Below are 26800 nucleotides of genomic sequence, written 5' to 3' on the forward strand. Positions count from 1 at the left end.
TTGGTACACAGGCCACGCCCAACCCACTGAGCCACACCCACCTGCGGAGGCCAGGCTCTTTTATTTTTTTTATTATTTTTTTAATTTCTTTATTGATTAAGGTGTCACATATTTGTCCTCATCCCCCCATTCCCATCCCACACCCCACCCCACGGATGCCCCAACTCCCTGTTGAACTTAACCATTGGTTAGGCTCATATGCATGCACACAAGTCCTTTGGTTGATCTCTCCCCCCTTCCCCCACCCTCCCCTATCCTCCCTCTGAGGCCCAATAGTCTGATCGATGCCTCCTTGTTTCTGGTTCTGTTCTTGTTCATCAGTCTATGTTGTTCATCATTTCCCCTAGATGAGCGAGATCATGTGTCACTAGAGATATACTTATAAGAACTGAATGTGAGACGAGCAATAATAGTTATGCTGACAGGCAAATGAATCAGTCTGTAGTGAGTTTCTTTCTGGACCAACAGTTCTTTTGAGACCCAATTTCAATGTCCACCAGTTCCTTATGTGTACATGTCGGCACTGACCCCTCAGCTCTGGATGGTGGACAAATGGTGGTAACGGAGGTCCAACTCCCTCTGGTTTGGTCTCGGCCGGACCCAGGGGCACGGCTTCACCCAGACTCAGGGGCACGTGGCCTCACCCAGACCCAGGGGCGCGTGGCCTCACCCGGACCTGGGACCCAGCCTCACCCGAATCCAGGGGCACAGGGCCTCGCCCGGACCCAGGATTCAGCTTCACCCGGACCCAGGGGCCAGGCTCTTTTAAATGGCTGATTCAGGTGAGGAAGGTCTTGCCCAGGCAGATGCTGGAGAAGGAGGGTGAGCAGTAGAAAACAGGAAGGTCTCATCTCTTCCGGGAAGCCATCCTAATTAGATGACTCCACCCTGACCTTCCTTTCCCAACCCAGCCCTCCAGGCTTCCACTGGTACTAAATGTTTCTGCAAAGTAAATCAGACAACGTTAAGAATTTAGAGCTAAAAGTAATCGTCTTAAAATTTTTTATTTATTGATTTTAGAGAGGAAGGAAAAGAAGAAGGGAGAGAGAGGAGGCGGGAGGAGAGAGAGAGAGAGAGAAAAAGAAACATCAATTTGTTGTTCCTCTTATTTATGCATTCATTGGTTGACCCCTGTTTGTGCCCTGACCTGGGATTGAATCCACAACCTTGGCTTATAGGAACTACACTTTAACCAACTGAACTACTCAGCCAGGGCTAGAACTAAAAGTAATCTTAATGGGCATATGGACCATTCCCCTCTCCAGAAATCCTAGGAAGGACTTCTGCTTGAAAGTGCCAAGAATGGGCATTTATTCCCTCAAACATCAGATCACTGGCCTTCCACCCATCCCTTGCTAAAACACAATCAAGCAAACTGCTAATCAAATGTATTCATCTTCAAAAATAATCATGAGTAATGTTTAAATTCTTTTTTTTTTTTTAAGAGAGAGAGAAAGGAAGGGAAAGAGAAACGTGGATTTGTTGTTCCGCTTATTTATTTATTTATTTATTTATTTTTTATTTTTTATTTTTTGGGATTTTCATTTTAATAACACTTAGAAATTCCAGCAAGCTATCAATACTAGTTATAGTACAGCTTTAAAATTAGCTTGTGTCTTATGAAAATTGTTTATTAAAACTTCTTATAGCCATTTTCAGGGACCTTAATGACTTCAATGTCTTTAAGGCTCGTAACATGGCTTTACTATTGCCAGCTTTCTCTAAATTTCTGCAGAACACATTCAGGTAAGCAGACTTATTGGCTGGCTTTCCGCTTATTTATGCATTCATTGGTTGCTTCTTGTATGTGCCTGGCTGGGGATCAAACTTCCAAGCTTGGCATATTGGGACGATACTGTAACCACCCGAGCTACCCAGCCAAGGCCAATAATGAGAAATGTTTAGTGAACTGCTCTAAGATATCAACTATTTTAAAGAGAGGAAGAGTGGTCATTGGGCTGCCTGGATAGAGCATGGAGAAAATTTTACTAGTATAGAGGAGTAGGATTTCAACATACAAAAATAAGATGGTAAATAGATAAGTCTGTGTGTATCACGAGACCAGAAAAATAACTAAGAGCAAAGGATGGAAAGCAAGCTGGGAAAAGTAGGAAATGTCTGAGAAACAGATTAGACACTCCTAAAAGCGTAGTGCTAACCCGTGAGGGATAAAAGCACCAGGTTAGTGACAAACTCTGAATGCTAGTCTAAAAAGTTGAGACCCTGGGCTGTAGTTAATGGCAAGTCACTGACGTTTGGGGGATAGGACAGTGACATGAGAAACATCTTAAAATTCTAGAACTCAAAAAAACTGTTGAGCCCTAGCCGATTTGGCTCAGTGGATAGAGCGTCAGCCTGCGGATTCAAGGGTCCCAGGTTCGATTCCGGTCAAGGGCATGTACCTTGGTTGCGGGCACATCCTCAGTAGGGGGTGTGCAGGAGGCAGCTGATCGATGTTTCTAACTTTCTATCCCTCTCCCTTCCTCTCTATAAAAAATCAATAAAATATAGTTTTTAATTAAAAAAAAACCAAACTGTTGAAACTATTTACCGACTGCTTCCTTGCTGGGCGCTGGCCCTGTCTACACAGGGTCTGGGACCTTTCCGTATGAGGCGACGGCCAGGGCATTCAAGGAAGAATTGGAGTAAGAATAAAGCAGGTTTTATTCAGGTAGAGAAAAACAAAGCGGGCAGGGCTCGGGCGCCTCTGTGAAAGAAGCTGAAAGTACAAAAGTACGTGTCCCAGGGAACAAGGGCCAACTCCAGCGAAAGTTGTGGGCGGTGTCAGTTAGTCCTTGGGATTTTATGCATTTCCAAGGGTAAGGGGGGGTTGTCTCCTAGCTTTGTGGCACTACATTCTGACTCCGCCTTCTGATTGGGAGGGGCCTTGTTGTGACTTCCAAGATTATAGAAGGGCTTTCCCTCCATTAACTGTTTTATCTTTGATCCTGCTGGGAGGTGGGGGCTCTGTCGGGGAGGATGTCAGCTCCTACTTCCTCATTCCACTCGTAGGGATTTTCCCCTAACTTCTTTCTCTCCTGCCTCAAAGCCATTTAATTCCCTCACTTTACAGAGATACAAACAGACCAAAAGAGATGACCCAATTTCTTCGAGGTAACACTGGTATGGAGAGCTTTGTTTTAGCAGAAAATCAAGTTGTACTCCAGAGGGTAGATAGATTGCACAAGGAAAGACTGGAAGCAGGCACCCATTAGGAGGATGTTGACATCATCAATAATCAAGGTATGAGGATAACAGCTCTTCTGGATTAAAGTGGTCAAAGGAATGTTTATAATAGAACTAAAGGCCCAGTGCATGGATTTGTGCATGGGGGGAGAGGAGGGCCCTCAGCCTGGCCTGCACCCTCTTGCAATCTGGGGCCCCTCGGGGGATGTAGCAGTGTGTGAAGTGGCAGGAGGCCAGGGAGGAACCCGAGCTGGGCGCTGCCTGGCTCAGCGGTGCTCAGTGCTCTCGATGCTCGCTGCTCTCCCTCTCTCTCCCCACTCTCACCACTCCTTAGCGCTGCCACAGAGGCAGGAGAGGCTCCCGCCACCACCACTGTATTCTCCAGCCATGAGCCCGGCTTCTGGCTGAGCAGTGCTCCTGCTGTGGGAGCACACTGACCACCAGGGGGCAGCTCCTGCGTTGAGCATCTGGCCCCTGGTGGTCAGTGCGCATCATAGCAACCAGTCATTCCAATTGTCTGGTCGTTCCATCCTAATGGTTGCTTAGGCTTTTATATATATAGACTAGGGGCCCAGTGCACGAATTCATGCACCTTGAAAGGAACTGTGGGCCGTGAGGCTACAGTGGGCACAGGGGAGAGTCTCAGCTCATCCTCTGTGTGCCCGCCCGGCCCCTCCCGGCATGGCCCCCGGTCCCCTGTCTGCCAGCAGCCCTGCTCCTGCCACCACTGCTCCCATGCGCTGACAGTGCTAACCCTGCTCACACCCACTGACGGTGCAGAGCAATTGGGGCTGGCGCCAGCAGCAGGTGCAAGTGGCGGCTGCTGCCCCAATAGCCCCTCAGGAGCAGGGGAGATGGAGAAGCCCTCAGGGGTGATCGGGGCCAGCAGCCGCAGCTCGCACCCACTGATGGCGCTGAGCCATCAAGACCAGTGCCAGGCACTGGCAGCAGGTGCAAGCAGTGGCTCCGGCACTGGCAGCGGGTGTGAGCAGGGCTGGCACCAGCAGCAGGTGTGAGTGCTGGCAGGACCGCGGTGTGCAGGAGCAAAGAATTTTCAGTAACCACCTGAGGCTCACCCCGATGACAGCGACTGGCACCCTGCCTTGGTCTGGTGCCCCCACTCACCTCTCCACCATCCCGCTGTGGCCAATGCCCACCATGTTTTGCACTCTGTCACCTACTGCCGATGCCCACCATGTTCCACGCACAACCCCTGGTGGTCAGCGCACGTCATAGCGACCGGTTGTTCAGTTGTTCTGCTGTTTGGTCTATTTGCATATTAGGGTTTTATATAGAGAGATTCCTAGGATGAATGACAAGATTTGGCAGTTGATTAGATATAACGAACAAGGGATAGAGAGGACCTGTATCATAGCAATAGTAAGAACATGGCTCTGTTTTCAAAGGATGGGGGTTGATTCTGGGCTCAGTTACTTATTAATTATGTAACCTTGAACAAGTTACTCAGCCATCACTAAGCCCCAGTTTCTGTATTTGCTAAATGGGAGTAATGATTGTCACTATGATTGTTGTGGACCGGCCGGCTGGCTCAGTGGTTGAGTGTTGACCTATGAACCAGGAAGTCATGGTTCTATTCCCAGTCAGAGCACATTCCCAGGTTTCGGGCTCAATCCCCAGCATGGGGCATGCAGGAGGCAGCCAATCAATGATTATCATCATTGATGTTTCTACTAGTATATCTCTCTTCCCCTCTGAAATCAATAAAAATATTTTTAAAAAGGTTATTGTGAAGATTATATAAAGTAATCCAATTAAAATGTTTTAATTTTTTTATTGATTTTAGAGAGAGAGAGGAAGGACAAGAGAAACATCAATTTGTTGTTCCACTTATTTATGCATTCATTGGTTGCTTCTTGTACATGCCCTGACTAAGGATCCAACCACAACCTGGGCATGTCAGGATGATGCTCTAACCAACTGAGCTACCAAGCCAGGGAACCCATTAAAAATTTAACAGTGTCTGGCACACAGTAAACAATAAGTGTCAGCTGTTTGGGTGGTTTTTTTTAGATTTTGGTAACCAAATTTTATACCTATTAAACTGTAACAATAACGATGTTAACAGAAATAGGGGAGACCAGAGAGTGCCGGCCAGAAGAAGATGAATTTGGTGTCATGTTGAATCTGATGGTGGGTGATACAAGAGAGAAAATGTATAGTAATCAATTGAAGATACTTATTTTGGAGTTAGATGATACGCTAGGCCTATGTAGAGAGAAGTGGGAATTATCTACATAAAACATGATCTGTAGGTCATCTAAACAATATTTTATTTTTATTTTTAATATATTTTATTGATTTTTTTTTACAGAGAGGAAGGGAGAGGGATAGAGAGCTAGAAACATCGATGAGAGAGGAACATCTACCAGCTGCCTCCTACACACCCCCTACTGGGGATGTGCCCACAACCAATGTATATGCCCTTGACCGGAAAAGGGATCGAACCTGGGACCTTTCAGTCCACAGACAGACGCTCTATCCACTGAGCCAAACCAGTTTCGGCTAAACAATATTTTAAAAGGAGCAATAATTACCATTCATTTGTTACACATAAATTAATAATAATGGCTAAAGTTTATTGAAAGATTGGTTTGTGCCAGGCAAAAAGTACTTTACTTAGCCCTGGCTGGGAAGCTCAGTTGGTTAGAGCATCATCCAATATATCAAGGTTTCGGATTTGATCTCTGGTCAGGGTACATACAAGAAGCAACCAATAAATGAATAACTAAGTAGAACAATAGATCAATGTTTCTCCCTCTCTCCCTCACTTTCTCTAAAATCAAATTTTAAAAATGTAAGTCCTTTACCTATAATAACTTATTTAATCTGCACAACTACTTAATGAGGTAAATCCTACTATAATCCACGTTTTTAGTTGGGGAAACTGAGATTCATGCAGAGTGAGTGACTTGCTGAAGTTCAGACACCTGCAAGAGGTAGAAAGCCAATCCCTGCAATGCCGGAGCCTGAGCTGTAAACCCCGTGTGCTGCTTGACTGTGTGCAGTGCTTTATTCCCAGGTCTCACTTCTGTGAGGGACTCACCATGAGTGCAAGGCAGTTATAATGGGAGACCAACAAGACGGCTAGCTCGCACACCCTGCAAAGAATAGAATTGATCCAGGTCATGACTGTCCTGTTATTAATGATTTAAGGAGTCAGAGCAACTAATGCAATATGCCACATGTGAGAAACAGAAAGGCATCTTGGGATGCAGGGCAAAGAGAGAACATTCATAATAGTAATTGGGAATGAGCCCCCAGGGGATCGTCATGGCCCATAATCAAGAATGAAGTATGAACCCTCCCACCTTTGACTCCGGAGTCAAACAACAAATCAAATAGCAGGACCTTTGGGGGAAGGAATTGCCTCTGTTTCACAAAAATTACACACAGCTCATCCATCAGTCTGCTTCTGGCTCTAGACCAGGGGTCCTCAAACTTTTTAAACAGGGGGCCAGTTCACTGTCCCTCAGGCCGTTGGAGGGCCGGACTATGGTTTAAAAAAAACTATGAACATTGCCGAAACCGGTTTGGCTCAGTGGATAGAGCGTCGGCCTGCGGACTGAAAGGTCCCAGGTTCGATTCCGGTCAAGGGCATGGACCTTGGTTGCGGGCATATCCCCAGTAGGGGGTGTGCAGGAGGCAGCTGATTGATGTTTCTCTCTCATCAATGTTTCTAACTCTCTATCCCTCTCTCTTCCTCTCTGTAAAAAATCAATAAAGTATAAAAAAAAAAAAACAAAACTATGAACAAATTCCTATGCACACTGCACAGATCTTATTTTGAAGTAAAAAAACAAAACGGCAAAAACACCCGCATGTGGCCCGCGGGCCGTAGTTTGAGGACGCCTGCTCTAGACTATGCCCACGGAGACTGCCTCTTCTGTCTTCTGGGTAAGGCTCTAATCCCTGAGGAGGGAAGGAGAGGGAGAGTGTTTTGGAGACCTGCATCATTTGCTGATTGGGGAAGGAAGTCCTTAGACACTCACATAGTCTGGTGCAACAGCCATATAATCTGGGCACTATTCTAATTCCTACTTTATAGGTGGGAAAACCGAAACACAGAAAGATTAAGCAATTTAGCCAATGCCACAAAACCAGTAAGTGGCAGAGCCTGACTGGGAATCCATCTGATTTGTGCTTAGAGTTTACATGCTTAACTACCATACTATACACCATAGACTATGATGTCCCCAGAAATCATATATTTCCTTGGCCCAGTGAGACCTTAAGGGTCACAATCCAATCCAAATCATATCACTCATCTTTTTTCTTCCTATTCCAACAACGTTGCCTTCCTTTGACTCACCTGCATTTTCTGGCCTAAGAACAATGACACTAATACCACTTATCTTTTCTCCTTAAACTCCTCAATCCCGTTTATTTTTACATTCTCTTACAAGCCTCCTCTTGTTTCCACTTTCTAAGCTTAAATATAATAAAGCCTTTAGCAAAAACATGGGCTCTTTGCCTGTAACAGAATCTCCACTTGCCTTGACCCTGGTCTAGTCTTTCAGACTAAAACTCTCAGGGGGGAAGGATTATGTGACTGAAGAGGCACAGAGCAGTGATTTAGCATTAATCTCCCTCTTGCTTTCATGTGGTTTGACTCTCCAGACCCAGGACCGCTACTGGGTCTTTGACATGGGCCTGGTATCTTTTGTCTTTACTGATGGTGATTATGATACTTAGACTGGTTCAGCAAGTTTCTCCTTCCTCCTTTCAGCCTCTCCAAATTGGGCCTGAATGTGTGCCCTGACTGGGAATCAGGCGACCTCCTGGTGCATGGGAGGAGGCTCACCCAACTGAGTCACACTGGCCAGGGCAAATCCCCCTGCCCCCTTTTTTTTAATCCTCACCATAGAATATGTTTAGGGAAATGAAGGGGGAGAGAGGGAAGGGAGAGGGATGGCTGGAGGGAAGAAGAGAGAGAGAAACAAGGATCGGTTGCCTCCAGTACCTGTGTCCACCAGGGATCAAATCTGCAACCTAGGTATGTGCCCCAACCCGGAATTGAACCGCCACCTTTTGGTGTATGACACTCAAACCAACTGGGCCACCCCGCCAGGGCTAGAACCCCTTTTTTGTCTACATAAACAACAGATATTGATTTCTCACAGTTCTGGAGAAGTCCAAGGTCATGGTGATAGATTTGGTGTCTGGTGCTAATCTCCTTCCTCATTCATATAGTCTTCTCATTGGAATTTCCTAGGTCTTTTTTTTTTTTTTTTTTTTTAGCAGCACACTAATCCCATTCATGAGAGCTCCACTCTAGTGACCTAATCATCTCCCCACAGCCCTGCTTCCTAATACCATCATCTGGGGAGTTAGGATTTCTTTCTCTCTCTCTCTTTTTTTTTTTCTTCATTTAAAAATGTATTTATTTATTTAGTTTTCTTTATTTTATTTATTTTTTCCCATCACCATTTATCCCCCCCTATACCCTCTTCCATCTCCACCCACCTCCCTTCCCTCCACCCCAGGGAAATAAGATTTCAACATACGAGCCCTGGCCAGAGTGGTTCAGTGGGTTGAAGGTTTCTTTGTCCCTACACCGAAGGTTTTGGGTTTGATCCCTGGTTGGGGCATGTAGAAGAGGCAACCAATTGATCAATGTTTCTCTCTCTCTCTCTCTCTCTCTCTCTCTCTCTCTTTCTCTCTCTCTCTCTCTCTTTCCCCTTCCCCTCTCTCTAAAATCATAAAGCATATCCTTGAGTATTTCAACATATGAATTGGGGGTGGGGATGTGGGGACATAAACATTCATTACATTGCTCTGAACAACAGCACACTTACCCAAAATCTGCTGCAGGGTCAGCACCTGCAGTTAGCCCCCGCCCCTGCCCTGATTCTGGGAGCCCAGTTCTCCCAATGTATGGCTCTGGCATCTCAGTATAAAACCTGTGTGTAGCAGAACACGGCAGAGAGCTGGAGGGCCACAAAGCTCCTAAATAGTTGGTTTGACCTGGAGATGACACCTATCAGTGCTCCTTCCAGCCCATTGACCAGAACTATTCAAATGGCCTTGTAACTCTAAGGGACCTAGGAAGTATGGAGGATCAGGTGGCATTCTGTGAGCAGGAATTCCTTTGCCTTCTTCTCATGAATGTATTCTACCCTGTACTCTTTCTTCCTTTCCCAGTCTAGTCCCAGCTCATCCATTTTACCTTGGACTTTACCCTTCTACCTCTAAATCCACAAATTATAGTTTAATCTGATTCTTGTTTGGAATGTTTAATCTCCTGCCAGGTGACCCTGCCTCTGCCCTTTCACGGGCATGCCTCACGGTTGGAATGTTTTCTTCCTCAGCCCCATGCTTAGTTATGCATCTAGTCATTTTCCAAGAGCTGCCCAGCTGAGAGCGGTCTGGAAAGACCCCCTAAAACTGGAGTTATTAAGAGCAAGAAACATTCTTTCACAGGAGTGAGATGAAAAAAGGGGAAATACTGAAGGGATAAAAGCAGGTTGAACTAATCCTCTGGAAGCCAGGTCCGGGGCCACTCCTGGTCCACTCTCTCCCTCGGACAGTTTAATGTAGGTCAGACGAGAAGACTCTCAGAAAGCCCTCTGGTAGAAGTGGGTCTTCCTCTGTCACGGTTCACTCTTGTTCTGAGCAGAATGAATGTCATGTCATGGTTTTGTTGGGGGGTTATTTTTGTTGTTTTTTTAAAATATATTTTATTGATTTTTTACAGAGAGGATGAGAGAGTTAGAAACATCGATGAGAGAGAAACATCGATCAGCTGCCTCCTGCACACCCCGCACTGGGGATGTGCCCACAACCAGGGTACATGCCCTTGACCAGACTCGAACCTGGGACCTTTCAGTTCGCAGGCCAACGCTCTATCCACTGAGCAAAACCGGTTAGGGCATGGTTTTGTTTTTATTAAACACACTACAAGAGCAGTATTTAAGGAAACTTAAAAGTGGGAAAAATGAATACTATCAACCTAACAATTACTGTTGTTTGCATATTTCTTTCCAGTTGTAGAAAAAAATATTTCCCTCTACCCATCTTCAGTTCTGTAGCTGGGACCCTATAAAATTAGACTAGCCAAGGATAGATTAACAAAAGAAAAACAAGTGGAAGTTTATTTTACTAGTATGCATGGCACATATACACATGGAAGCACCAGGGATGAGCCACCCAAACGAGTGACTTTAGAATTGGGGCTTACATACCATCATAGGCTAAAAAAAGGAAAAGGGGTTAGGGTTTCTGGACAGGAGAAGCAAGTTATGGGACTGTGACTAGGAAAAATATGGTAAACGTGTTATTTAGTAAGTTGTGTTATGCAAATATGAATGGGAGCCTTATCCATTAATAAGAGTTGTCAAGAGTCCTCCTCTTCCTGGTTAGGGGAAAGGGAGACACCATTAACAAATGGAAATTTCCTTTACAAAAAGAAAACTTGCGCCATTTTTTAATTTATTGGTTGATTTTATATTTATTTTTATTTTATTATTATTTTAAATCTTCACCTGAGAATTTTTTTTTTAAGTTACTTATTTCATTCTTTTTAAAAATATATTCCATTGATTTTTTTACAGAGAGGAAGGGAGAGGGATAGAGAGTTAGAAACATCGATGAGAGAGAAACATCAATCAGCTGCCTCCTGCACACCTCCCACTGGGGATGTGCCCGCAACCAAGGTCCATGCCCTTGACCGGAATCGAACCTGGGACCCTTCAGTCCACAGGCTGACGCTCTATCCACTGAGCCAAACCGGCCAGGGCTGAGGATATGTTTTTATTGATATTTAGAAAGAGAGGAAGGGGGAGCGAGAGAAACATCAATCTGTTGCCTCCTGTACACACCCCGACTGGGGATCCAACCCCCAACCAGGGCATGTGCCCTGACCGGGAATCAAACCGGTGACCTTTCAGTGCATGGATGACGCTCAAACAACTGAGCCACACTGGCCAGTACTAAAAAAAATACTTCTTATATTGAGAAAAAAATATACCTCTTCATACCTTTGGTTATAATCCTCCCTTTAGTCCTCCCCCAATATGACGTGCTAATTTGAAGACAGTTAACTAATCTTTTTTTTTTTTCCACTAATCTTCTCGAAGGCTGCTCTTCAATAGGGTAATCATGTCCAGTGACTTCAAGCGTTCTTCTCATGTCAAGGCTTCCAGTCCCAACTGGGCCATTTCCCCCCAAACTTACATAGCCTCTGTCGTTTTCAAGGAACAAAATCATCCCTGCATAAACCTCAAGAAGAAAATACAGACTCCTTGTGGACATGGTGGATGTGATTTTGAAATTGACTTGTAGTAAGACGAGATGCCCATAGGAAAGAAGTTGGACGTGGCCCCTTGATAATAATTCTACAACAATTAATAATCTTCCCTTACATTTATTAAACACGTATGTGCCAGGTACTTCCTAAGTGCTTTATGTGTATTAATTCTCTGAACCTTCAGAACAACCCTATGAAATGTGAACTCTTATTCTCAACCTCATTTTACAGATGAGAACAGAGGCACGGAGAGTAACTTGCTGGAGACATCACAGCAAGTAAGGGGCAGAAGCACAGTTCAGCCCCCTTGTACTTTCTCACTGTTATTTATTGCTTCCTGCTTGGCTGAGATTTTGAATTTAACATTTTTACCAAGCAGTCAAGAACACTTCCCTTTGAACCCTGATTTCTGGTCATCTGATCGTGGACAACAGAATGTTATTCCTCTGCATGCAACATTTACATTACATTAGAATGGGACATCAGCCCAGGATATGTCTTCTTCTTCCAGACCGATGGCCTTATGTCAGATGTGTTATTTGGCTTCTGACTTACTAATTTGAAAAAAGAGAGGTCGAATGGGACACTGAGCTGAGAGTTCATAGCTCTAGACACTTGTTCCAACACAGCCATAGCTTGACATGTAACTGTGGATGATTCCTCGGTTAGAAAAAGAGGGAATTGGACTCCTTTCCACACTGACTAAGGGACCTCCTAATGCTGAAATCTCGTGGCCAGAGAAGAAACTCTCCTGCCAGGCATTTCTAGCACTGTGGTAGAAGGAAAGAGCAAATACACAGCTTGGAAGAAGCAGGCTCTCTGTTTCCCTGTAAGTCACACATGTAAAATTGAAATGAACACACCAGTGTCTGTTCCTGCTTCTGATGTGTGAGGCTGTTGATTGGCAATGGTTACTGTGCTTAAGTTTTCAACTGGCTCTATGGCCCCTTCTAAAAATAAGCCACTGGTGTTAGGGCTGAGTCATTTTCATACATGAATATGTGGAGGACAAAAGTGGCAAAGGTCATAGAGGCTCTGTGGATTATTTACCTTCTGACCAGGCACCACAACTTGCTCTCAGCCAGCCCCTCTTTTTCTGTTTTATTTTACAGAAGCTGCATATCTTAAATAGAAAACAATTCAAAACAAAACAAAACATATTCAACAGTATGTTATTATGTTTTAATTTGTTTCTATCCTTTTCTCTGCGGGTGGATTGGCCTTGTCCTTAGAATGGGTTTTTGTATTTTTCTGAGGAATAGAAGTTGAAATGGTTTTTTTTGGTCTGTTTCTTTGTTTGTTGTTGTAATAGATTCTGCCTCAGATTTATTTGTACAAATAGCATAGGAGGACACCAGCCCAGGGGTCTCACCATTCCTTCTGTCGTCACATCAGCAGACAGAGCCTTTGTGGGCGCCTGGGCACCCTTGGGAGCCTGAGCCTGAGCCTGAGCCGCAGCCACAGCTACAGCCTGGGGCTTGGTCTGAGCCTTTGCCTCGGACTCTGGCTGACAGAGCCCAAGATCCTTGGTGATGCGCACCAGCATGCTTCCCAAACTTGGGTGAGCTATGTAGGCAAGGTGACCGCTGCGCTTTGGGATCTTGGGCTTGACCTCCTTGGGTTTAACGAGGGCCTCCATACCCGCGGCACGTGCACTCATGGCCTTGGTGTTGTTGGCCTGCATCTTCTTGGTGTGTTTAGCCTTCTTGTGCTTCTTGGCAAAGAATTTGGGGTCTACCCCTTAAGAGATTCATATCTTAGTAATCAGGATTTCTTTCTTTTTTTTTGTTTTCTGTTAATCCTCACCAGAGGATATTTTCCCCCCATTGATTATTTTTAGAGAGAAAGGAAGAAAGGGAAGGAGGGAGGGAGAAAGAGAGAGAAAGACAAGCATTGAAGTGAGACACATCGATTGGTTGCCTCCCACATGCGCCCCAACTGGAGGTCGAACTTGAAACCCAGGTACATACATGCCCTTGACTAATGATGGAACCCATGACCCTTCGGTGTGTAGGCTGATGCTCTCTCCACTGAGACACACCAGCCAGGGCTGTATTTGGGGTTGCTTGAGGCCATTTCTGTGTCATTTTCAGGATAGGTTGTGTAAGATGTGGCTCTTGGATTTGACCATATCTGCACTGAAGCTCCCATCCTAGACAAAATTGTAAAGTAATCCTGCCCAGTTTTAAGATGGTTTTACTATTTAGTTTTTGGAGATTCTTTCCCACCTTCTGGGATCTCCATTCCCCTCTCCCATCTGTGTGGTCAGTGCCCCCATTCTGCTTTCTATTCAAAGCTTCTCAATGTTTTTTTTTCCATACATAGGATTTTATTTTGCACTGCTGTAATAATTTCATTATAGACCAAGAGAGAAAAGGAAAAAAAAAAAAAAAGGATAAAACCACCACAATGAGTAAATTACGAAAAGCTTTTCTACTTTTAGGCAGGATTTTTCTCTTTTTTTAAAATATATTTTATTGATTTTTTACAGAGAGGAAGGGAGAGAGAGAGCTAGAAACATCAATGAGAGAGAAACATCGACCAGCTGCCTCCTGCACACCCCCCACGGGGATGTGCCCGCAACCAATGCACGTGCCCCTGACTGGAATCGAACCTGGGATCCTTCCGTCTGCAGACCGACGCTCTATCCACTGAGCCAAACCGGCTTTGGCAGGATTTTTCATCTGGTAGATTTATTGACATATTCCCTTCAAAACAGATAAAATGCTTACCATATTTTAAAGATTATAGGTTGCCAATGAAAGGAAAATTTTACACAGTCACTGTACATCAAGGTTGAAAAACTGTCCTGCATGAAAAATATACTTAGAAATCTTGTGAATAAAAGAAAAAGAAAACATTATTGTATTTAAGGAAAAGTTAGTCTTCATAATGTACCAACTGAAAGTGGACATTCATTCTTCTTGGAGTTGCTTAGGTGTAGGAGTGCTTGCTTCTGCCCATTTCACTCATTATGCTGTGTTTTTACCCAACAGTATTCATTAAGGCAAACAAATCCTTTTCTGAAGAGTTCTTAAATTGTGGGCGAATAGCAAACAGTTTGCTTTTGGCATTAAAATAGGTTAACATGCTTGCTAACAACATCAAAAAATTTAAAACCCAGCATCAAAGCAATTCCTAACAATGCTTCAGTAGCTTTAAACTCGAAACAGTTTAGATTTTTTTCCTTAACAGTTCACTGAAAACATTTTATTGGCCTTTTGGATAGAAATGGAAATTTATTTGCCAGGAAGGAAGATGGGATCCCATCACACTTCTGCTGGAACCAGCACATGGCTGCCTCTTTGCTGATTCTGAGTTTGGCCCCTGTGCAGCCTGTCCCGCATTTCTTGTCTGTGAAGCTAAAACCTGGCCTACCCAGCACCACACAGAAGTCCAGGCCATAGATACCAATGCTTGGGACATATCTGATCTCCAGATCAATGTATTCCTGGATCTCAAAACCCAAGTTTCCAGTATCTGAGAAGTTATTTTTTAGTAAATCATACTGTCACACCTTCAGAACTTTCGCCAAGATTTCTTCTGCCTCAGCCCCACGGACAGTGCAGTTGACTTTTCATTTCTCCTAATGCCAAAGGCTCTGACAGAGTATCTAGCTCTGGAGAACACAGGGTTCTGTCCAGTGAGGTCTAGTCAGCATCCAGTAGTCTTAGAAACAAGGTCCTGGGTCTATTGACTATTGAAACAGAGTTTTCAATCAAACAAAACATAATATCTTGGCCTCAGTTGTGCTTTAGCTCCTGACCCAGGAAAGTGGAATGATTCCACAGAGCAAATTCTTGGGAAATTGAACAAGTCAACTCCATGGCTAACATCAAGACCAAATGCTGTGATCAATTACCCCTACCCCTACCACCAATTAGTAGTGACCACAACTTTATATATATATATTTTATTGATTTTTTACAGAGAGGAAGAGAGAGGGATAGACAGTTAGAAACATCGATGAGAGAGAAACATCGATCAGCTGCCTCCTGCACACCCCCTACTGGGGATGTGCCCGCAACCAAGGTACATGCCCTTGACCGGAATCGAACCCGGGACCCTTCAGTCCGCAGACCGACGCTCTCTCCACTGAGCCAAACCGGTTTCGGCAGTGACCACAACTTTAACTCTATTAGTTACCATGATTAATGATCCCCACCCCCACCCCGACCCCCATATAATCCATCCTCTGGAAGCTATTGGGAAGCCATCGGGGAGACAGGTCTTTGAGTGTGAGCTACCTATGACTCCAGGCATGGCACTATCTTCTTAATAAATCCTTACTTTCTTGGCTGCAAACTCCTATTCATGTCTTATTGGGCTTTGATGCAGACAGGCAAATGGACCCCTTCGGTCAGGTACATAAGCTTAGCCTGAGAATTTATTTTTTATTTTTTAAAATATATTTTTATTGATTTCAGAGAGGAAGGGAGAGAGGTAGAGATAGAAACATCGATGATGAGAAAGAATCATTGATCAGCTGCCTCCTGCATGCCCCCTACTGGGGATTGAGCCTGAAACCCAGGCATGTGCCCTGACCAGGAATCAAACTGTGACCTCCTGGTTCATAGGTCGATACTCAACCACTCAGCCACCAAGGCTGGGCTAGCCTGGAAATTTAGCGTGGGGGTGTTGCTAGTAGAAATAGGGCTCTTCCAGAGTCATGAGAAAAGCATTTGAGTGACCCAGCATAGGAGGATGAGGTGTAGTGTAAGATTCATTGGAGTAGAATAAAAGACTGCCCCAGGTTCCTGGTGTCTCATCCACAGCAGGTGGCTCAGCTCCGTCCTGCTGTGGAAGAAGTTCGGCCTTGTCTTCGCCAAGCCCAAAAGAAGGGGCAGGATTCAAAAATTCTGTGCCATTGGCTCAGCGTCTGCAGGGTATAATTCAGTTCAGTCCATGCCAAAGCTTAGTCCAGCTCAGTCTCTGTCCCCACCTGGTGAGCTTAGTCTCCGTTCCTGGCTGCCCTCCAGCCAGTGCTGCATTGCCATACCCAAGCCCACACTTGGGCCCGTGTCTGCCAGCCCCTCAGCAGCTGGGCCCGCAGGGTGCTACGGAGATTGAAGGCAAGTAAACAGAGGAAGAAAAGGGGCAAATGCATGCTGCCCAGAGAGGCCTTGGTTAAGCTTTGATTATATTACCTTGGGCTTGGGAAAGAGCCCGCTCTCTTTCAAATGAAACAACCTCTTTCCTAATTCTTTGTGGGCTTGGGTTGGGTCCTCCCCCTAACCAATCCCCTTTCTAGATCTTCCAGGGTTCTGTGTTCTTTATCCAATCCGATCCTTTCCCCAGGGTAGGCACCGCCCCTTTATGGTTGCCATCTTGGCTCCTACTATACAAGCACCCAGCAGAGGAATTTCCCCTTTATTGTTTTTATCTCTTCCTCAGTAATCCTGGTTAATGGCCTGGTTGTCCTCCTGGGAACCCACTTCGGGGATTAAGTCTCCTTGGAGGAGGATAAAGGATGGGTGGTCCCCCAGGGTATCTGAAGCTGTAAGTGCCAGACTTAAGTCTGATTAAGTGTAACTTCCAGACTCAATCAGGCCCAGCCAGTCTAGCTCCCTTCTCTTTTGTTGACTCCTGCCTGCCTATGCTAACAGGGGTGGATGGTAGGCAGCAGGTAACTCTGAAGTGAGAACTGCAGGGAAGGCTACCATCACAGCCAGGCTTCAGAGATGTCTCATATAACATTAGAGTCAAAGGAGGACACGTTGACAGGGAGTGATACCAAAAGAATGGACCCTGAGTTCCAGTAGCTCAAAATTTCAACGCCAGCTAGATATACAGAGACCAGGAAAGCAAGGAACACTGCACAGAGACCAGAAGACAGAGAGCAAAGATCTCTGCATGGATCCAAAGACCCCATTCACCTTATCCACCTCAGTCAAATGGCAGAGACCCATTTCTCTCCCATATGCTGAATACTCTTAAGGGAGCAGCAGGAGGGGGAGAAGTAAGCTCAAACACTCAGCATTCTAGAGACTGCTCCTGTGGCCCAAAGGGACTGTTTCAATATCCCCTTTAGTCCAAACTTTCCTTTCAATTAGGTCTGCTCTGTGACTGAGGTCTCTAAAAGTAGGCCAGATTGGGTTTAGACAAATTAAATAAAAATTCTCTGTTTTGCCCTTGCCAATTTGGCTCAGTGGTTAGAGTGTTGCTATGTGGACCTAAGGGTCTTGGGTTTGATTCCTGATCAAGGGCATGCACCTTGGTTGCAGGTGCGGGAGGTAACCAATTGATGTGTCTCTCTCACCTCACTATTTCTCTCCCCTCACCTCCCTTTCCTCCTCCTTCCCTTCTATTCTGTCTGAAAATCAATGGAAAAAATATCCATGGGTGAAGATTTTTTTAAAAATTCTGTTTTTCTGAATCTGTCAGTTAACCTCTAAGTCAAGCCTCTGCCTAGATTACTTTCCCCTTGGCAAAATCCTTCAGGAGGCGCTCACCTAAATGACCTACAAACAGAGTCAACCATTCTTTCCTCTTTATCATTGTTGCACGTTGTACATATTTATTATTATTTTTTAAATGTTTTTATTGATTTCAGAGAGAGGAAGGAAGAGCAACATCAATGATGAGAGAGAATCATCAATTGGCTGCCTCCTGTGTAACCCACAATCTGGGCATGTGCCCTGACCGAGAATCTAACTGTGATCTCCTGGTTCATAGGTTGACACTCAACTACTGAGCCACATGGGCTGGGCATCCTTGTACATATTTAGATGCACTTGCACTTGCATACAATTTATACTTCCCAGGTCTGCATCCCTTACTAGACTGCTCATCTTGAGGGCAAATATGGTGCCTGATTCATCTTGACCTTGGGCTAGCACCTTCATCTTAAACCTAGCACAGGACATAGCACTTAATAAGTAACAAGTGGCCCTGGCCGGTACGGCTCTGTTGGTTGGAGAGTCGTCCTATGGACCGGAAGGTCTCGCGTTCGATTCCTAGTCAGGTCACATATCCAGGTTGTAGGTTCAATCCCCGGTGGGGGTGCATACAGGAGACAACCAATCATTGTTTCTCTCTCACACTGACGTTTCTCTCTCACTCTTCCTTCCTCTCTCTCTAAAATCAATAAAAATGTATTTTTAAAAATAGGAGAAAAAAAAAGTGACAAGTGTTGGCTGAATTAGAGTTCTTAAAGATGGTGGATTTCAGAAGTGATGCTTTGGGTCATTGAGACCACCCACCCCCCCCAAAATCGTATACACAAACTAACTGGCATTTAGGAAAATCAGTTTCTTATCTCTATTCCTTTCCCAGAATGACTGTTATTAAGTGTGTCAAATTAATTTCTAAACTAGAATGAATTTGCAATGTCATCCACAATGAAATCTATTTAAAGACTTTTTTAGAAATGGGCTCAAGGTTGTCTGATGTTTCCTTAAAATTCAAATCTATATCTTTCTTATCTATTTACTTAAAAGACTCAAGTGGAGGGACAAATTCAGTTTTTTGGTGTTTTTTTTTTTTTTAATATATATATTTTATTGATTTTTTACAGAGAGGAAGGGAGAGAGAGAGAGTTAGAAACATCAATGAGAGAGAAACATCAATCAGCTGCCTCTTGTACACCCCTTACTGGGGATGTGCCCACAACCAAGGTACATGCCCTTGACCTGAATCGAACCTGGGACCCTTGAGTCTGCAGGCCGACGCTCTATCTACTGAGCCAAACCGGTTAGGGCTGGGGTTTTTTTTGCTGGGGACTCTCACTGGATGCTTACGCTCCAGAGAAAGCAAGTCCCCTTGCACTTGAAACTTCTCCCACAAGGACAATGAAGACGTCCTGGATCACCTTACAGGCTGTTAAATGTTAACCATGTGATATCTGGGAGGTAGGATTATGTCCGTGATTTTAATTATTTTCTCTGTGCTTTTCTATACTTACCAAATTTTCTTTTTTTAATTGATTTTTTTAAAAGAGAGAATGGGAGAGAAACATTGATGTTTCTCAATCAGCTGCCTCCTGCATGCCCCCTACCGAGGGATCGAGCCCACAACCCGGGCATGAACCTCAGCTTTATGGGTAACAAGTATACTGAGATGGGTGATGGGCATCCTCCTCTTCCACTCAATGCAAGTCTAAAGGAGGTGGGGCCTGAGGACAGAGTGGGAAGTTAAGGCTTATATGCCATCCTGAACTAAGGAGAAGGGGGAGTTGTGGTTTGGGACTACAAAGGGCAGGAAAGCAATTTACATGGAAATGGAAAAGCAAATGTTTGGTAAATAAATGCTTGCTGGGCCATTTTTAACAATGGGACACAGACAAGACTTTGATCAAAAGAGCCTGGCTAGCCCTGGCCAGTGTGGCTCAGTTGGTTGAGCGTCGTAGTCCCTTACACCAAAAGGTCAATTTTTGGACAGGGTACATACCCAGGTTTGGATTCGATCTCTGGTCGGGGCATGTGCAGAAGACAACCGATCAATGATGTTTCTCTTTCTCTCTGTCTCTGTCTCTCTCTCTGTCTCTCTCTTTCTCTCTCTCTGACTCTGTCTCTGTCTCTCTTTAAAAACAATAAAAAAAAATTAAAAAAAGGTGGGGGGGCGGGGGGGGCCTGGCTAGGTCCCTCTCTATCACACACTAAAGATTAAACTAATGTTATCTATGATGATAACTCCCTTCCTAGAGCAGGTCCTCTATCTAAATTCTTTTAGGCAGGAAGGGGTAAGATCAAAGATTGAGTCTTTTGTTACTTAAAAATAATCAGTGTAAGCCCTGGCTGGTGTGGCTCAGTTGGTAGGAGCATTGTTCCCTGTACCTAAAGGTCTTGGGGTTCGATTCCCGGTCAGGACACATACCCAGGTTTGGTTCATTCCCCAGTCAGGGCACATTCAGAAGGCAACCGATCTGTTTCTCTCTCACATCGATGTTCCCCTCTCTCTAAAATCAATGAAAAACATATCCTCAGATGAAGATTTTAAAAATAATCAGCTTAAAATAATTATTACCCCAAAGAGGCATAATTTGGGGTGAGGAACTGCTTCTCCTTAATACCAAACACATTCTAGTTTGTAAAGGGTGAATCAATGATCGTTTCACACTTAGGTGGAGGGCCTTGTACACTAGGAGTCTTTCTCTTCCTCTTTCAGCAGTGAGAGACCCTCTCTTCTCATGTGGGAAAATGTAGTTTGTGGAGCCAGAAACTGATTCACATTGAAATAACTGTAAAAGTTCCAGAAGGCTAGACAAACAGGACTAGTAATTTCAGTCTTCCAGTGATTATAGTTATTGTGTTTAGGCAGAAACTCCTCCCTTCCTGCCCTCAACAGCTCCTCCCCTCTGCTGCTCCATTACTGTCCTCACAATTTCTGCAAGGCCAAAGAATATCTTAAAATGGAGTTTCCTTCCTTTTAGGAATCAAGTGTAAACATTTACTCTGAAGTCCATAACATGACCTTTTTTTCCTGAATAACTCTCAGTCTCAAACAATAATCTCAGCCCTTGCAGCTAGAGGTGGGTGCTGGGAATTTATCCAAGCTGCCGAGTAAAGGAGGTAATATTACCACCTACATAATCAGGAGTTGACTAACGGGACTCTATCCCAAGGCCTTGTCTCCTGCCTTTCACTCCCACCTACAAAGGAGAATCATAGGATTATAGAATTACAAGAAGTCTTGAAGGATTCTGTAACCCATCTCACCATTATGCAGACGAAGCTGAGGCTCACAGTCCCTTTCGCAGTGACTGGCACCCAGGAGGTACAGTGCTCAGTCACTATTGCTTTATTTTTCTGACCTAAGTTGTTTAAAATGATCAGTACATTAGAATATGGGGTTACCAATTTAAAAACTGTTTTCTTTCCATTCTATCACACTGAATTATGTACTTCTACTTGGTTTACTATAAAGCCATTAGAGCCATAAATTTAAAATCTTTATTGAGATATAATATACATACCATACAGTTCACCTATTTAAAGTATACAATTCAGTGGCTTTTAGTTTATTCAGAGCCATGTATCCATCACCACAATCAATTTTAGAACATTTTCATTACCCACAAAAGAAATCCCACACCCATTAACAGTCACTCTTATTTTCTCTCATTCCCCTGGTCTAGGCAACCACTGCTCTTTCATATGTGGTCCTTTGTGACTAGTTTGTTACTCAGCATAATATTTTCAAGGTTCATACATTTGGTAGCATGTACGTCATTTCTTCTTATTGTTGAATAATAAATATTCCATTACATGCATAAACCGTATTTTATCTATTCAATAGTTAATGGGTATTTAGCTAAACTTTTATTTATTTTTTATTTTTTCAAAATATATTTTATTGATTTTTTTACAGAGAGGAAGGGAGAGGGATAGAGAGTTAGAAACCGATGAGAAACATCGATCAGCTGCCTTCCTGCACACCCCCTACTGGGCATGTGCCCGCAACCAAGTACATGCCCTTGACCAGAATCGAACCTGGGACCCTTCAGTCTGCAGGCTGATGCTCTATCCACTGAGCCAAACCAGTTAGGGCTAAACTTTTATTTTTGTAATGATTTTAGAAACGGAGAAAGGGGATGGGAGAGAGACAGAAATATTGATGTGAGAAGCTGATCAGCTGCCTCCTCCTATACCACCCCGACCAGGATCAAACTGCAACTTAGGTATGTGCCCTGACTGGGAATAGTAGCCACAAACTTCTGTGCACAGGACGACACTCCAAACAACCGAGCCACACCAGCCAGAGCTGAATTTTATTTTAACAAATGTGATCTGCGAGGCGGTGTTGCTCAGTGGTTGAGCGTCGACCCATGAACCAAGAGATTACAGTTCAATTCCCGCCAGGGCACATGCCTGGGTTGCCAGTTCCATCCCCAGTAGGGGGCGTGCAGGAGGCAGCCCATTGATGATTCTCTCTCATCATTGATATTTTTTATCTCTCTCTCCCTTCTTCTCTCTGAAATAAAAAACAAAAACATAAAAAGAAGAAACAATGTGAACTCTGATAGCCAGCAGAAGCTTAAAATCTAGATATAAGTATATATCTCATATCTTTCTATATTGAATTTATACTAAAAGAAGCATAGTTAGTATGAAGATCTATAATAATAAAAGCGTAATATGCTAATTAGACCTGACATCCTTCTGGACGAAGCCGCTGCGGTGGGGGCGAGGCAGAGGCGGCAGCGGCCCCCAGCCACCCTGAGGGTTGGGGGCGAGGCAGAGGCGCTGGGCAGCGCGAACCCCTTGCACAAATTTCATGCATCGGGCCTCTAGCTTTATTATAACTGCATACCTGAAAATCAACATTTTCTTTTCTCTAAATTTTCTGATGTGTATGATAACATTAAGTAAAGTCTTGCCCTGTTTTCCTGCTCCTCTGACTCCCAGGAAAATAGAGGCTATGTAGATGGCATAGGTGATAACCCTCTGGAAGAGAAAAGAAGACAAAAGATCCAGAGCAAGACTTTGTTTCTGGTTTCAAATGTGAGACTTAGAAGAAAAAGGACATCTGGGGTTCACACCCAGCAATCTGATCAGCCTTACTAAGACGCAGACATAGAAATAATATATGGATGATGTGGGTGAAGGTGAGAAAGGGGGACGGTGCAGACCACAAGTTCAGTCCAGTCTGACCTCATAAGGTTTAGTATGTTCGTTTTTGTCCTTCTGTGTTTATAGATTGGCCCTCGTTTAACCTCCCTATGTTTTCGTGGGTCTCCAGAAGAGTCCTGATTGAGAGACTTTGGGGGACTAGTGCGTGCTTGGTAGGAAAAACTTGAACTTGTAAATACCAAGTTGAGGATATTTATGATCCTGGGAGGTGGTTGCTTCCCCCACTAAATCCTTGTTTATCCAAGTCCTGCCTCTCCCAGCCCCCGTTCTAATTACAGTCGGACCGGACCGCAGAACTCCTGAGTCACCTGCTTGGAAAGAAGGGGTTTTGGGAGTGCCTTCCGTTCCATTTGCAGAAACTAAAGAACACCAGGAAGCGACCCTTGACTCAGCCTGCCTAAGGCTTAAGTGTTGTGTCATTCCCCACACGTGATGCTCTCCCAGGCGACGGAGACTCGCGTATCACGGGGCTTTTTCACCCCAGTGACTCCCCCCACCCCCCCCCCCCGTTTTCTTTACCCCTGAACCCTCTCACTTCCCCGCCCCGCCCCCTCTTCAGACTAGAGGAAAGGAGGGTAGCTGGAGCCAGGAAATGCCACTCTCCCAAGTTGGCCAGGAGAAGCCAAGAAACTCAGTGTTTGGGAAAGTGCCAAGGTGTGACGTTGCAATATCACCCTCCTCCAGAATGCTTTGCACTTCCTCAGTTTTGGCTTCCTTACTCTCATTATCCCCGTGTGGGATCTATTATTGATCTATCCTATTAGAAACCCCTTATCACTTAGACCTCGTCCTACTTAAGGTTGCTTTCCCTCTCCCTCCGTTCCCCACTTTTCTCTGAGCCTGGAATTCTCGATCAGAACTGGGTTGAGTCTCCGATCAGCCTCCTTCCCGTTCTAGCTGCGTGACCTTGAGTGAACCACAACTTTTCTGGGCCTATTTTCCTTGTCTAAAACGGAGGCGAACGTCTACCTCGCCACGCCGGTCGTGAGGAACAAGTGAGAACGCCCTTCAGGAGCGTCAAAAGCACTAGGAATGTTAGCTATGTGAATTCTGCACGGCTAGTTAGCTTCCCGGACCCCTCCCTTTCCTCTGGGACCCGCCCAGCGAGTCCCGCCCGGGCCGGCAGACCTCCCCCTCCTCCTCGCGCACCCGGTCCTATTGGCGAGCGCACGGTCCGCGCGGCGCCGGGTGTTGACGCCTGGCCCCGCCCCCGTCGGCGCACGAGGACGCATAGCCCCGCCCCGGTCTCGCTCGGCCTCCCACGGGGCCCCGCCCTCCGGGCCGACGCGGCGCGGATCCCGCCGCTCAGGCAGTTGGTGCAGCGGCGGCTGGGATGAGGGTGCTCACTGCCCGCAAACCCTCCTCCGGCCTGAGCCCCCCGGCCCGCCGGCCCCAGCCCCAACCCCTGCCCCGGTCCGGCCGGTCCCGTGCGGGGCCGCACCGACCACCCAGCTGGCGACGCCGGCCCCCGCCCCCGCACGAAGACGCATAGGCCCCGCCCCTGGCCGCGCCCGGCCTCCCGCGGGGCCCCGCCCTTTCAGGCCGACGCGGCGCGGGTCCCGCCCCGCGGGTGACGTGTGGTGCGCGCGGCCCCGCCGCTCAGGCAGTTGGTGCAGCGGCGGTTGGACTGAGTGCGCTCACCCCACCCCTCCGGCCCGGGCCCCCACCCCGCCGGGCCCAGCCCCAACCCCAGCCCTCGTCCGCGCCCGGCCGGTGTGCGGGCCCTGCCGGCCCTCAGTCGGCAACGCCGGGCCACTCGCCCGCCCGCCACCATGGAGCTGGAGGACGGGGTGGTGTACCAGGAGGAGCCCGGCGGCTCCGGCGCCGTCATGTCGGAGCGGGTGTCCGGCCTGGCCGGCTCCATCTACCGCGAGTTCGAGCGGCTGATCGGGCGCTACGACGAGGAGGTGGTGAAGGAGCTGATGCCGCTGGTGGTGGCGGTGCTGGAGAACCTGGACTCGGTGTTCGCGCAGGACCAGGAGCACCAGGTGGAGCTGGAGCTGCTGCGGGACGACAACGAGCAGCTCATCACCCAGTACGAGCGGGAGAAGGCGCTGCGCAAGCACGCCGAGGAGGTGAGGCCGCCGGCCCGCGGGGAGGGCGGGGCCGGGCCGCCGGGGGTCGCCGCCCGGCCCGGGAGCGGGGGCGCGCCGCGTCCGGCCTCGTGGGGGCGGGTCTGAGGCCGAGGCTCCGGGACCCGGCCCGGCGGCGCGAGGTTCCCGGGACCCCCGGCGGGCGAGGGAAACCGAGGCAGGCTAGTGAGTGTCCGGGAGGAGGGAGTGGGGTGGCGGAGGCAGGGCCCCGGGAGGAAGCGCAGCCTGGCTTGAGGGCACCTGGGGTTGGGAGAGGGCGGAAAGTTTAGGATGTCTGGTCGCCGTTTGTACTTGGGGAAGTTTCCGACCACCGCTGGGTAGTCCGTGCAGACGTTACCGTCGGGGGAGGGGGTAGTCAAACACTTCTCTCCTGGACACGGAACTTTGGCTGGTCCAGTGCCGTTCCCGGGGGTTACAGCTTTGGGAAGTCGGAGCTCTCCCTCTTTCGGCCAGTTTCTTCTTGACGTTTGAACCCTGTTGAGGAAGAGGTTTCCTTTTACAGTTTACGTGCTTTGGTTGACACTTGGTCAACACTTGGATGTAGTATGGCACCACTCTGAGGATAGAGTGTGCGGTTTTGTTGGCATCCCACACCAAAGCAGTCAGTCCTCCCCATCAGGTGGTAACCTTGGACAGTTCCCTTTAAAAACCCTCCGTTTGTGGGAGGACTTGTGGGGGCGGGTCGAGGAGGTGTCAGTGACGGCTGACAACCTTTTCAGACGGCAGTTTCCAGGTGTGCTAGGTCCACTGCTAACTGGCGCTAACACCTCAGCAGTGACCTCAGCACCCTCCCCAGGTCTGTGAACCCTGTGGAGCTTTGGAGTGCAGTGACACGTCTTCGGCTTTTTGAGACAGGCAAGGATTTTAGCTTTAGGCCGTGTTGGCATCATTTCTGTGGAACTGTCTAATAAAGACTAAGTGTCCTAGTCATCTTTGTTCCCTGGGGGGGTCTAGCAACACCTGGCTAAATACATGGTGATTGAAGGAAGCTAAATAACTCATTATTGAAGGAATTACATGTTATCTTTCAAAAAATACTTGAAAAGTTTTTAGGATACGAGATTTGTTTAAAATACTACCATGATTGAAACTTTTGTTTTGTCATGGATACCTTGGTGCCAGATCAAAAAGTTCTTTTTCTTTTCTAAGCTTGACTTTAGTGATGATTTTTAGTTCTGATGTTGTGATCCATTTGCCTCAAAGGAAGGCCATTGAATTTGCCAAACAAAATTGACTTTATTTCAGGAGCATTTACAAGCCTATAGGGAAGGAGGGTTGCAAAAAATCTGAGGATGGGATCACAACATCCACTAGTTTACTAGCACTGTTTGTACAACAGAGGTCATGTACTACTTCTGAAATGGCACGCCATGTCTTCATGCTCAGACAGGCCATTGCCTGTGTGTGGATGTGCTCGGAAGAGACTGGGAAATTAACTACATATACACAGGTGAGGAGCAAGCTCCGCATGACCTATAACCTTGGATGAAAGAAATGCTTTCTTCAGCCTTCAACTCTTGTCAGTCCGTGCAAACATGGACGAAATGCCAGGGTCACACGGGCCAAGAAAACCATCTGCCACAGGTTGCAGAATCAGAAAATAAAACTAACTGCTAGGCTCTAGATTGTGTATTTTTTAAAGTACCGTAAATGGCTTTTTAAAATTTGCTTATCCGATGATTCTT

General features: G+C 46.2%; 2 protein-coding genes and 1 non-coding gene across 6 annotated transcripts in view; 1 reads left to right on the forward strand and 2 right to left on the reverse strand.

The window, feature by feature from the left end:
* Positions 1–1641: 1641 nt before the first annotated feature.
* On the reverse strand, positions 1642–1770 carry LOC129147505 (small nucleolar RNA SNORA33). Its single transcript, XR_008554871.1, has one exon. It is a non-coding gene; the product is annotated as a small nucleolar RNA SNORA33 (small nucleolar RNA).
* A 22074-nt stretch (positions 1771–23844) lies between these two features.
* The window catches only part of LUC7L3 (LUC7 like 3 pre-mRNA splicing factor), a 263776-nt gene continuing 260820 nt past the window's right edge, over positions 23845–26800 (reverse strand). The window contains exon 10 of the mRNA XM_054709880.1: positions 23845–23854. The gene's annotated coding sequence lies outside the window, so the exon portion shown is untranslated. The remainder of the gene's footprint in view (positions 23855–26800) is intronic.
* Positions 24644–26800, forward strand: part of SPAG9 (sperm associated antigen 9) — a 109464-nt gene continuing 107307 nt past the window's right edge. For all 4 annotated transcript variants that reach the window (XM_054709873.1, XM_054709874.1, XM_054709875.1 and 1 more), the window contains exon 1: positions 24644–25097. In XM_054709873.1, the coding sequence (XP_054565848.1) occupies positions 24795–25097 (303 nt within the window). In that variant the 5' untranslated portion in view covers positions 24644–24794. The remainder of the gene's footprint in view (positions 25098–26800) is intronic.

The sequence above is a fragment of the Eptesicus fuscus genome, chromosome 20, assembly GCF_027574615.1.
Source record: "Eptesicus fuscus isolate TK198812 chromosome 20, DD_ASM_mEF_20220401, whole genome shotgun sequence".
In the NCBI taxonomy this organism is placed as follows: Eukaryota; Metazoa; Chordata; class Mammalia; order Chiroptera; family Vespertilionidae; genus Eptesicus; species Eptesicus fuscus.